The sequence below is a fragment of the Helicoverpa zea genome, chromosome 18 (assembly GCF_022581195.2).
Source record: "Helicoverpa zea isolate HzStark_Cry1AcR chromosome 18, ilHelZeax1.1, whole genome shotgun sequence".
Classification (NCBI taxonomy): Eukaryota; Metazoa; Arthropoda; class Insecta; order Lepidoptera; family Noctuidae; genus Helicoverpa; species Helicoverpa zea.
The window spans coordinates 4,340,941-4,351,288 of NC_061469.1; the positions used below are offsets into that span (position 1 = coordinate 4,340,941).

Consider the following 10,348-nt stretch of genomic DNA (forward strand, 5'->3'; position numbering starts at 1 on the left):
GTGACTTCCCGACGTCATCGTCAATCTTCGATAATATGATAGTTTCTATGACGATTTTGTTACAAGATACCTAACTTTCTTAAAGTACAAACGCCTTTCATAAAACCACGGAAATTTTAAAATATCTTCACGTAGAATATAAAAGTCATTCCTTATGATTACAGTAGACGTAAGATAAAATAAAAAGGCATACAGAATAATGGTAGACATTAGCAAGATGACTCGTAATAGCGCTCTTAAGGCGTACGTGAGTTCTGAATTACAGCCGTGCATATTTATATCGAATTTCAGCATCTTTTTCGTGGAAATAACTGTGTAAGGGTAGGAGGTGTTCTTTACAATCTTTGTACTTTGTTATTTGTGTTTTATGATAAGCTACATAAAATGTAGCCAGAAAATAGTAGTCCAGGATTTACGCTTTCTTTGATTTCGTACAGATGATTTCATAATTTAAACGAAACTGGCTTGGCTACTCAATAAATATGTATTCTGAAGGCGGTGGCTTTCTAAGATTTCTATTTCGTTAAGAACATTAGAATTTGGTCAATACAGGTACGTTAGTTTACAATACATAGTATTGTATATACATAGGTAGTAGGTATACATGCATACCTAACCAACATTAGTTGAAACGATAGCACATTACCGAGATGGCGCATAGTGACGCTTTTAAAACGTCGTACGTGCCATCTAAATTGCTGGGCACATTTATTCATAATGACTTTTATATCTACAGTGATAAAGTACATTTTTGAAGCAGTTAAATAAAGGGAATGCTTTGATAGTCTGTATACAGAAAGCTTGTTAAATAAACTTTGATCAACAGTTTTTTTACCTAACTTAATTTTCTCAAAAAAATATTCAGTATTTTCCGTTTAAATGGTCATCACAGTAAAAATAACGAGCGATAAACAAAGTCGGCTGCTCAAATTACGCAGTTAGAATTTTATTATCATCTAAATAGCGATCTAAATCTAGTCTAGACTGAAACAATAAACATTTCGGTCCATTTCACGGCTTCAGTAGTGGATAAGAAACTTTAAAATAATGACTTAGTGTCACTTGGAGTATTTATCTGAAGTCTGTAGCTGGAAAGATAAATTTTGGGTCTAAGATATTGTTATCGTTTTCTAAGGAACTCGAGTGTGTAAAGGATTCTATATAAATCTTTGGCAGTCGTTACGCGTAGTCAAAAGTCAGAAAGTCTGAAAACCAATATTACTAAATACGTCGTGGATGCTCCGGTAACTAGGTTGAGGTATTTAGGTAGGCGATTGCTCCATGTAAAACACTGGTACTCAGCTGCAGCCAGTTACACTGGAAACCGACCCTAACAAAGTCGCATGACGAAGTCGTTGGATTGAATCAAGCTGTGGCCATTGAAGGTTCTTCGAGTGAAATGATCATCATGCTCAAATAGGAGGGATCGTAGCAAGTTAAGTTATACCTATCTTGAACTAGTAGTTTTCAGCAGTTTATATTAAGTTCCTCAAATGAAATATGTTGCGCACCCACATGATTAACTGGAGTTTTTCTTATATAAAAGAAGAATTAGGAATTCCTTCCATTGTTTGAAATGCCCATATTACGGCGTAGGTTCGATTTCTCTGCCATATTTCATGATAATAAAGAGGGAGGGATATCGTGGCATGATGTATTGTCGTTATAAATTGCTTTCGTTTATCTTTTCGATTCGAGAATGTTAGTTATTGCCTCTAGTGAATTAGCTATTGTTGAATTGGTTGCTTTGAGCCCAGGTTAGTAAGAAAAATACTGAAGTTATTGTGACTTTGCTGTTTGAACGTACAAAATATACACCGACATGGGCTATGGCTAGCAATGTGGGTAAAAAGTGTAAAAACTAAGACTAGGAGGAGCTGCACCGACAAAAGTCAGGCTCTTAAATTGATGATGAATTTTTGCACACTGCTAATTCCCAAATATTTTGAACGTTCATGTTTCTTCGAGACATATTTACTTTAAAAGGATAGTTGTACCTACACTAGTTTGTTGTGCCAAATACTGGGTGCTACCTAATGGTAAAATAAAAAGACTAGTTAAATACGCCTTTTATTATGCAAAACATGTATCAACAATTCCTATTGTGAGTAAACCAAATCTTACTATCTATCTTTGTATGAGAATTTAAAATGTTAGAAGTTTATACATTCAAACAAACGCCTTTTAAAATAAACATAGATTTTAGCGCTATTGTTGCTCGAATCATGTTACACAAACAAAAGTACACTTGAGCATCAAATAATATGTAGAAATGGACCAATACTCATCAATTTATCTATGGTACTCTGTATAATAACCCTTATCTCGACTAACGCACCTATCTGAGACTCCTACGTTTAGGAATCATACATTTACCACTAGACAATAAAAGTATAGAAGTTAACATTACAAAGAGGAACATAGGTATATAAGTAGGCTTGACATGGTTTCCTTTACTGACAGTCAGTTGTACTACCTCAGCGTCTTCTATTTCAGCGGCCATCGTATGTTCAGCTTCTAAAGTAACTCCTTTGATAGACTTGTCCACGACATTTTGCGACAATCCCCAGTATGGTCCCTGAGGCTTACGACGTCTGCTTTTCCTAGTCTTTTCAAATTGCTTCCGAGCAGCTTCCGGCAGCCTATGTAATGGCATTGTTGGGCTAGTATGCTGTCTGGGCTCCCCAAACATTTTAACTTTTAATTTGGCAGTGTTGCGAAAAGTGAATTTGATGTACAAATCGTAGTTTAACACGCTTCCTTTTGTGTGATGTAGTGATATTATTGAAGGCTTTAGATCTGGAGTTGTTCGGTTAGATGGTTCCTCAGCTCTTTCGTTAAGACGGTAGTATCTCAATAAATCTGGAGGTGTCGTGACTGATTCTTTTCCATCTCCAGAGAACGCAAATGTTTCTTTAAATGAAAGTAATGCTTCTGAGCGGTCGACACATTCTACCTGGAAATAAATAGCATTAAAATCAGCAATCCCATTGGAAATCCCTACTTAGTATTATAAATGCGAAAGTAACTCTATCTGTCTGTCTGTTACGTTTTCACGTCTAAATCACTGAACTGATTTTAATAAAAAGTGGTACAGAGATAGAGTTGACCTTGAGGAAGAACATAGGATAGTTTTTATCACGGACATTTGAAGAATTTTCTTGGAAACGCGATATAACCGAACTCTACGCGGGCGAAGCCGCGGGCGGAAGCTAGTTGTTTAATAATGCTACTATAGTTCTAGTTTTGTCAGCTCCTATAACTGTACCAATTTACGTGCAAAGATTGCTCTCTGTTAAAATGGAATTTACCTCAATGGTAACACAGGAGCATGCTATTAAAAGCAAGTCGTACATTGAAATCTGAAATCAAACAATCTTTCATAACACATGCATTGATAACGATAAACAAATGCTGATTTAGCAATACGATTCGTACGATAAGCTACAGTTACAGCCTTTCTCTGATCCCACTACTGGGCACAGGCCTTCTCTCACACGGAGAAGGATTGAGCGTTAATCACTACGCTTGCTCAATGCGGGTTGGTGATTTCAGACTTTATAGTCCAGGTTTCTTCAAGATGTTTTCCTTCACCTTTTTATCAGCTGTGATAAAGTGTTACCTTATAAGTCGCTGATCCAAAGACATGCTGCGCATTTAATTCCAAGTACTCTCGGTACATTAGTACTCTTGCTTTCTTGCATGCGTGCAAGAACATCTCTTTTGTCTGGTTGACTGAAAAATACGAATGACATAATTTCTATATAAATTCTTGTCCTATTCCTTGATGCCTTTTACTACATTGTTAATTTAGGAACTTAAATACATTCTCTTTATTCACAACTTAAATTGATACTAATAAAATTAAAATTACAGTAGAGGTTAAAAACATTATCCCATTATTAATCTAACTCGCCCGAGTTACTCTTAAAATGCCTTATTCTCCCTATTATTACAACAGTCACATATTTTATTTTCAGTGAAAAATAATTCAAGACTCAAAATATCTAAATTGCAATGATAACTTCTTCTTACTGAATGAACTGCAGGTTTAACCTAACGAACTCTGGTGTCAGAGTTTTCTCTAAACTGCCTGACGACCTCTCACGTGAAAATATAAGAATTACTACTACTGAGTATCGGAACAGATTAGAGTATCGGGACAGACTTTACGTGCCAGGTACAAATTACAAGGGAATCACAACTTACAAGGGAAGATAGCTATGACCCCTTCCTCATCCCAGTGGGGTTCAATGTTGAAGTGAGATATTTGTCTCGCCCCCGACGTATCGAAGGGATACATTATGTAGTCGTGTTTTGTTACGCCACCAATCGGCCATGTCTTTGGTAGGGCTTTTCTTCCTCTAGAAATTATCACACGTTAGAAACTGTACAAAGATGCAGAATAATTTTATCGAAGAAATAATATAATAAATATGTAATGGCGTTCGATTGTCGGCCCCGGCAGCTGTTTTCATATGGCAGGACATATGGTGCACAAGCATTTGCGTAGGACACAGGTGCTACTCTCTATTCTTTCACTCTCATAGCCCAATTGGATGGCTGGAGGCGATAGCTGGAGTGAGATCAGACTCACGGGTGTATCAATCACCATCTTTGAGTTCAGCTTCAAAAATAATACATTACAAAACTTACGTAAATGTCTTGTGCATAGGAATATTGTCCATATCCCATTCACTTCTTAGATCGTAGTGGCTGTCTTCCATTTCATCTTCCTCATTTTTTTCTTTAGTGACTTGATTGATCCAGGTGATATAGTTCGGTATGTTGATGAAGCGAGCTGGGGCAGCGCAGCCTGGCCCATGGACACTTAGACCAATCTGAACATTAAAAGAGCACTAAGTAAAGATGGCCATGTCATGTCCAAAATCGAAGAATTTTGAGTGAGAATGTGGGTAGTCTGGACTATTTATGTAGCAAAGTTGAATTAATAGCGGGATTATTACTGAAAAAGTATGTTATAAAAAATCTGACTTGGTGAGCCTTGTAGTTTGTTAGAAGGTTTAGTACAGACGCACCAGTTTCATCACATGAGTAATTTATACACCTACTAGCTTCCGCTCGCGGCTTCGCCCGCTTGGTGTGTTGGTAAAAAGTAGCCCATGTGTTAATCCAGGGTGTTGCCTATCTACATACCAAATTTCAACTAAATTGGTCCAGCCAAGTGGTTTTTGCGTGAAAGAATAACAGACATAACATCCATACATTCATTCACAAACATTCACATTTATAATATTAGTAGGAAGTAGGATTGATTGATTGATTGATTGATGTAACCTGTCACATGGGACCAACCAAGCAAATTCTGGCAGTTGATACTTAGTTTGTGAGAAAGTCATCTACATAATTTCATAGATCAAGCAATGAAGCCACTGCCAAATAAAGAAGAACAAGTGTACCAAAGTGAACCAGCCGGAGTTGTTGGATACAAGAGCCATGCCTGTGTCCCAAACGCAGTTTTCGCTCGCGTTACGCCATGCACCGCATACGTAGGACGTTGGCTCCCGGGACACGTCGCGCAGCTGGAAACCAGAACACATCATCATCTGCCTAGTATTTTCCCATGTGTGTTGGAATCGGGTTCCAATCTAACTGCATGCTGTTGAGTGTCGGTGTTTTATATGGACCAAGCCCCGTCTGACACTACCAAATTAGTGAGCCTATAGTTCGGCCATTCAGAGAATGCGTTCCTAACACGTCGCGATTGAACTGACGACGTAACTTTGCAATGGCGTTGCAGTTACGATAAAAATATTTTTGCTGGTTGTTTACCGTTTTAACAATTGAGGAGCATTAAAACAACATTATTATATCAATAATCAATGAATGTTATAATTTTGTGCCAAACTGAGTGTCAAATAACTTGGTAAACAATATTTTTCTAAATCTATACTGCGCTATTACAAGGTTATGTCAGCGGTTTATATTTTGTAGTGCTGTGCTAAAAATAACAGGCAAGTATCGTAATCTGTTCTTATACAGTTATAATATAAAATAATACGTTTTGATTTTCTTTTTAAGAATTGGAAAATAATGGACTATAAGACTTAATTATAACTTTTATGAAATATAAAAATAAAACTATGACCAAACCGCATTTTTATACTTAGATTAAAAATGGTAACCCCAAATGGCGTTATGGGCCGCCATTTTGTGACGCTAAAACAGTCGTCCGTTGTCGTTTCGTGCGCATAGACCACGTTTTTCAAGTGTTTTCGATCTGTTTTTATTTGATTACCCGGCTTTTGTTAGACCGAGATATCAGGATTGATTCTGTTATTGATAATAATATAATTATACATGTAGGCGAAGATGATGATGAAGACACCACCTCCTCAAGCAAATCGGAGTCTGATTAATATTCTGTTCGCACATTCAATTCAATGTACTTGTAACAAAGAATAAATAAAACAATTTTATTATATGAATATTACCTTTTTTTGGTTTCCACTTAAATAACTAAAATATAAAACAAATGATTCCGCCAATTTAAAACGAAAATAATCTTAAAATAATGCGGCGGTTCATTTTGAAGGAACGGTAACGAACTCAGTGTTATGTTGTGCCCATCACTAGTCGTGACTAACTGATAGGTGTCAGGAACGCATTCTCTGAACGGCCGAAGTATAATAGACTTCCCTCTAATAAATGTTTGTCGTTCCTGAGCGAATGTTACGCTTTCTTGTCTTGAGCATTTTATATATTTTCAATAAAAATAAGCGATTTCAGTTCTAGTTTAATACTTACACCTTCTCTTGCATAAAAGTCCTCACAATCTGGTTTTCCTACGTATTCTATTCGGTAAATAACTTTTTCCACAATTTTGTTTTCTGGAAAAACAGAAATAATTGTTACATATTTTATGCATTATTTTTAAATAAGGTTAATTTATAGAAAAAAATATTACCATCTGTGTACCCGACAAAATAAAGGTAACTTGAGTCATACGCGCTGGCCGGGAAGCATATTGGAATTAATGGATCTGAAAAAGAAGTCCAGTACAAAGTAATGTTGTTCTCATGCCTTTGCTTTTTGAAGCTTTCTATTTCTGAGAGTACCTAGTCCTTAGTCACCTCTATGAACTACCCTGAAGCAGTGGAAGAGAAGTCTTTTAGAGTGTGGGTGGCGTTTCAGATCATTTACATTGAAGTAAATCTGCCAATCCTATCTTTATTTATAACTAGCTTCCGCCAGCGGCTTCGCCCGCGTGGTGTGTTGATGAAAAGTAGCTTATGTGTTAATCCAGGGTATCAGCTATCTACATACCAAATTTCAATCAAATCGGTCCAGCCGTTTTTGCGTGATTGAATAACAAACATACATCGATACATTCTCACAAACTTTCACATTTATAATATAAGTAGGAAGTAGGACTATGTAGTTCAAAAGCAATCGAAGTATGAGACAACAACAGATAAAACAAAACAGAGAGGCAGAGGTTCCTTCATGGTTAAAAAACTAAGAAGGCAAGTTACAAAAGCTTAGGGTGCATCTACACAGTGCATTTTAAAAACGTGCGGGTCCAGCGGTCGCGTTTGCACCAGAGTACATAAAATCCCGCGTGCTCTGTTGCGTGCGTTCGGGTCACTTGCGCATGTTAACTTGCTCTAGCTAGACGCACCCTTATAACAATGATAAAATATACTCACTCTTTTCTCCAACATCAAGCTCTACAAGGGCGATGGTGTTGTACGTAGCTAGCTCATACTCTGGATGTGTAATATACTGCAGAGGCGTAAAGTGTACAATTGTATCGCCTGACGCGATGAACATCGCCTGTGTCTCAGTTCTAGAAGAATTTAAAGAAATAACACCTTTAGTAGTTACCTAGTTAGAGTTTGGAGTTTTGAATCACTGTTTAGGAAGTACTCAGAATTACTCTCTCTCTATGCCATCGTTATTGTATCTATCGTAGCCTGCCCTATACATCAGCGTGGACCATGGGGATATCACTAACGTGCTTGCCAAGCTTTGGGCTGAAATCTTTGTTGATCATCTCTCAAAGATTTTCGAACTGTCAAAAAACCTCTCTGTTCCTATTCAACCGCCAAAAATATTCCATTACCGCAACGCCACAACAGAGGCAAAGGTACAAGAAAGTGTACTCACTGGAAGACACTGCGAGGTATCCTGACAACATCGTCGGCGCTGGCGACGGCATACTTAGGCTTGACCAGCACAATACCTGTGACTGCTACTTGCACTCCATCACCGTCGTCTGCGGAGAACACAGTAAATATATAGGAATTGAGATAGAACACTAAAAAACCACAACCATTACGAAAAACAATTTCGAAAGTCAGGTTTTCACAACTCAAGAGCACTAAAACATGAAAATTAGAACCTGAGAGGTTTTGAAAATATTCTTAACGATTACACTATTATATAATAAGCACAACTGACCTAAATAAACTTTCAGTATTCCGAGCCAGTTAAAGTCCTCACTTTGGCCCATGTTCCCCTCATCCAGGAATATGCCTGTCTCCATGTCACACACATTGGTTGCCAACGAACGCTCTGAAAAAAAAAAAGTCTAACATCATCTGAATAGCCTTTTCCTTTTGTTACGGGTCGGCTTCCAGTCTTACTCACATGTAACTGAGTACAATTGTTTTACATAGATCGACTGCCTATCTGACTTCCTTAATCCTGTTATCCCGGTGAACTGGGTGAACCGATATCAATGCAAAACTGGTAATCACACTTTCTGTAATTTAACTGCACTTATCAACTGCACATATTGCCACTCGTTGTTTTGAGAACAAAATTTGATGATGATGTTTAAAACACGAAAAAAAAATTACAGAAGTATAAAAAAATGCTCACCAAAAAATATAATCACAATTTTGACAATCCAAACTCTTCGTGCGCACATATTAATGATATCAACCATACTAAAACAATCGTTATTGAATTCCGCGATTCGTTTCTGCTAGTTGTTGGACAAATCCGAGATCGACAATGTGCACAATACGTCTATTTGATGCAAACTGACTAAAACCCAATAGACACGGCTGTTGCAACAAATGGAGTGCATACAATTAAGGCCAGCGTATCAATGAGAGACGATCTTGGAAATCCAGAACAAAAACATTTGTTGCAAAAATAATTAAATACATTCCCTGTGTGTAAGGTGAATAAAATGCAATTGTTTAGCTATTAAGCTAAACAATAATATAACAATAGTAATGAAATTCTCGAGACGTTTGCTTTATTGCTAACACTAAATATATGGAGAAATCCGAAATAAAATATTTGAATTTGAATTTATGGTAGAAAACGAAGGGAAATCAGAAATGAAATTATATTATTAGTTTTGTAGCTTTTGAGGCAAGATCACCTTAAGATTTATCGTTCGCGTTCACTCTCTATCGTAGTAAGTTAATACGATACTGATATCTCCTTGTGTTCATAACTCCATGCGAATCGAAGAACAAAACAAGTTGTTTGTTGTTTTCTGACTGATTTTAGTACAATAGACTCATCTTCGTCTGGAGAAAGCGTAGTAGCTACATTCTTTAGTGCATTAACAACAACAACACTCGTAAGAATATCCATTCTATTGTTCCAGTCTTTGATATTTTAGCGTATAGATTTCATATCTTGTTATTGTGTGAGCCTGTAGTAGTAGTAATACTACTTATAGTATTTCTAACCTGCTTGAAAGTTAGTCATGGATGTAGGGCACGTCAGCACTTTTAAATATCCATGAGAGTAACCATGGAATTTCTTGACCGTTCTTCTTTATAAGAAACTACTTTTGGCATGGGCAACTAGAATCAAACTAATTTACATTATTGACTATTGTCATTCTTAAGTACTTGTTGTACTTGTGAAGGCCTGAATATAAAATAATTTGCCTTTGAAAAGTAATATAAGAAAATACGGTCCCTTTCCGGGTTTGGGGTACTTACTTTTTGAAAGTCACTTGAATGCATTGTATCAAGCTTGATTGATTGTCACCAAGGAAATGATTGAAAATGTGTGGGAGTTGGCCGATGAAGTTTTGTTTCGATTGCTTTGTCCTCATTAGTAGCGTGCATCTAGCCTGTTTGCTGCATCTAGTGTTGACAGATGTGCAATAGAACGCCTACATGTCATCAGTCGCAAGTCCCTATGTATCTATTGTTGTGTCTATAGACCGCGGCTGTTTACTAAGGTAGCTTGAAACAAGTTATACTATGAATGTTGTGGTGCTCTAGTGAAGTAAGTTACGAAACTGAAGACATATTGAGATCACTAGTTATATAAATAAATTGTAAATGACACTTTTTTTTCCGTTTTACCAGTGCAATCATGAGATTCGAAACAAATTGTGATAATTATA

General features: G+C 36.9%; 1 protein-coding gene across 1 annotated transcript; it reads right to left on the bottom strand.

The window, feature by feature from the left end:
• Nucleotides 1-2,057: 2,057 nt before the first annotated feature.
• LOC124638933 lies at nt 2,058-8,691 on the bottom strand. The gene is made up of 11 exons (XM_047176090.1): nt 8,425-8,691; nt 8,131-8,239; nt 7,671-7,810; nt 6,929-7,003; nt 6,769-6,851; nt 5,421-5,543; nt 4,657-4,841; nt 4,210-4,364; nt 3,623-3,735; nt 3,312-3,362; nt 2,058-2,956 (listed from the first exon to the last, which is right to left on the bottom strand). Exons 1-11 carry the CDS (start codon nt 8,507-8,509, stop codon nt 2,339-2,341), a joined length of 1,737 nt encoding a protein of 578 aa, XP_047032046.1. The 5' UTR covers nt 8,510-8,691; the 3' UTR covers nt 2,058-2,338.
• Between the last annotated feature and the right edge of the window lie 1,657 nt (nt 8,692-10,348).

Excerpts from the sequence above, each read along its gene's own strand:
- LOC124638933 (XM_047176090.1), bottom strand. The coding sequence starts at position 8,509 with ATGGAGACAGGCATATTCCTGGATGAGGGGAACATGGGCCAAAGTGAG. Across the intron at positions 7,811-8,130 it reads ATACCTCGCAGTGTCTTCCA|AACTGAGACACAGGCGATGT; the intron begins GTGAGTACACTT and ends AAATTCTTCTAG. Across the intron at positions 4,365-4,656 it reads CCTATGCACAAGACATTTAC|AGGAAGAAAAGCCCTACCAA; the intron begins GTAAGTTTTGTA and ends GATAATTTCTAG.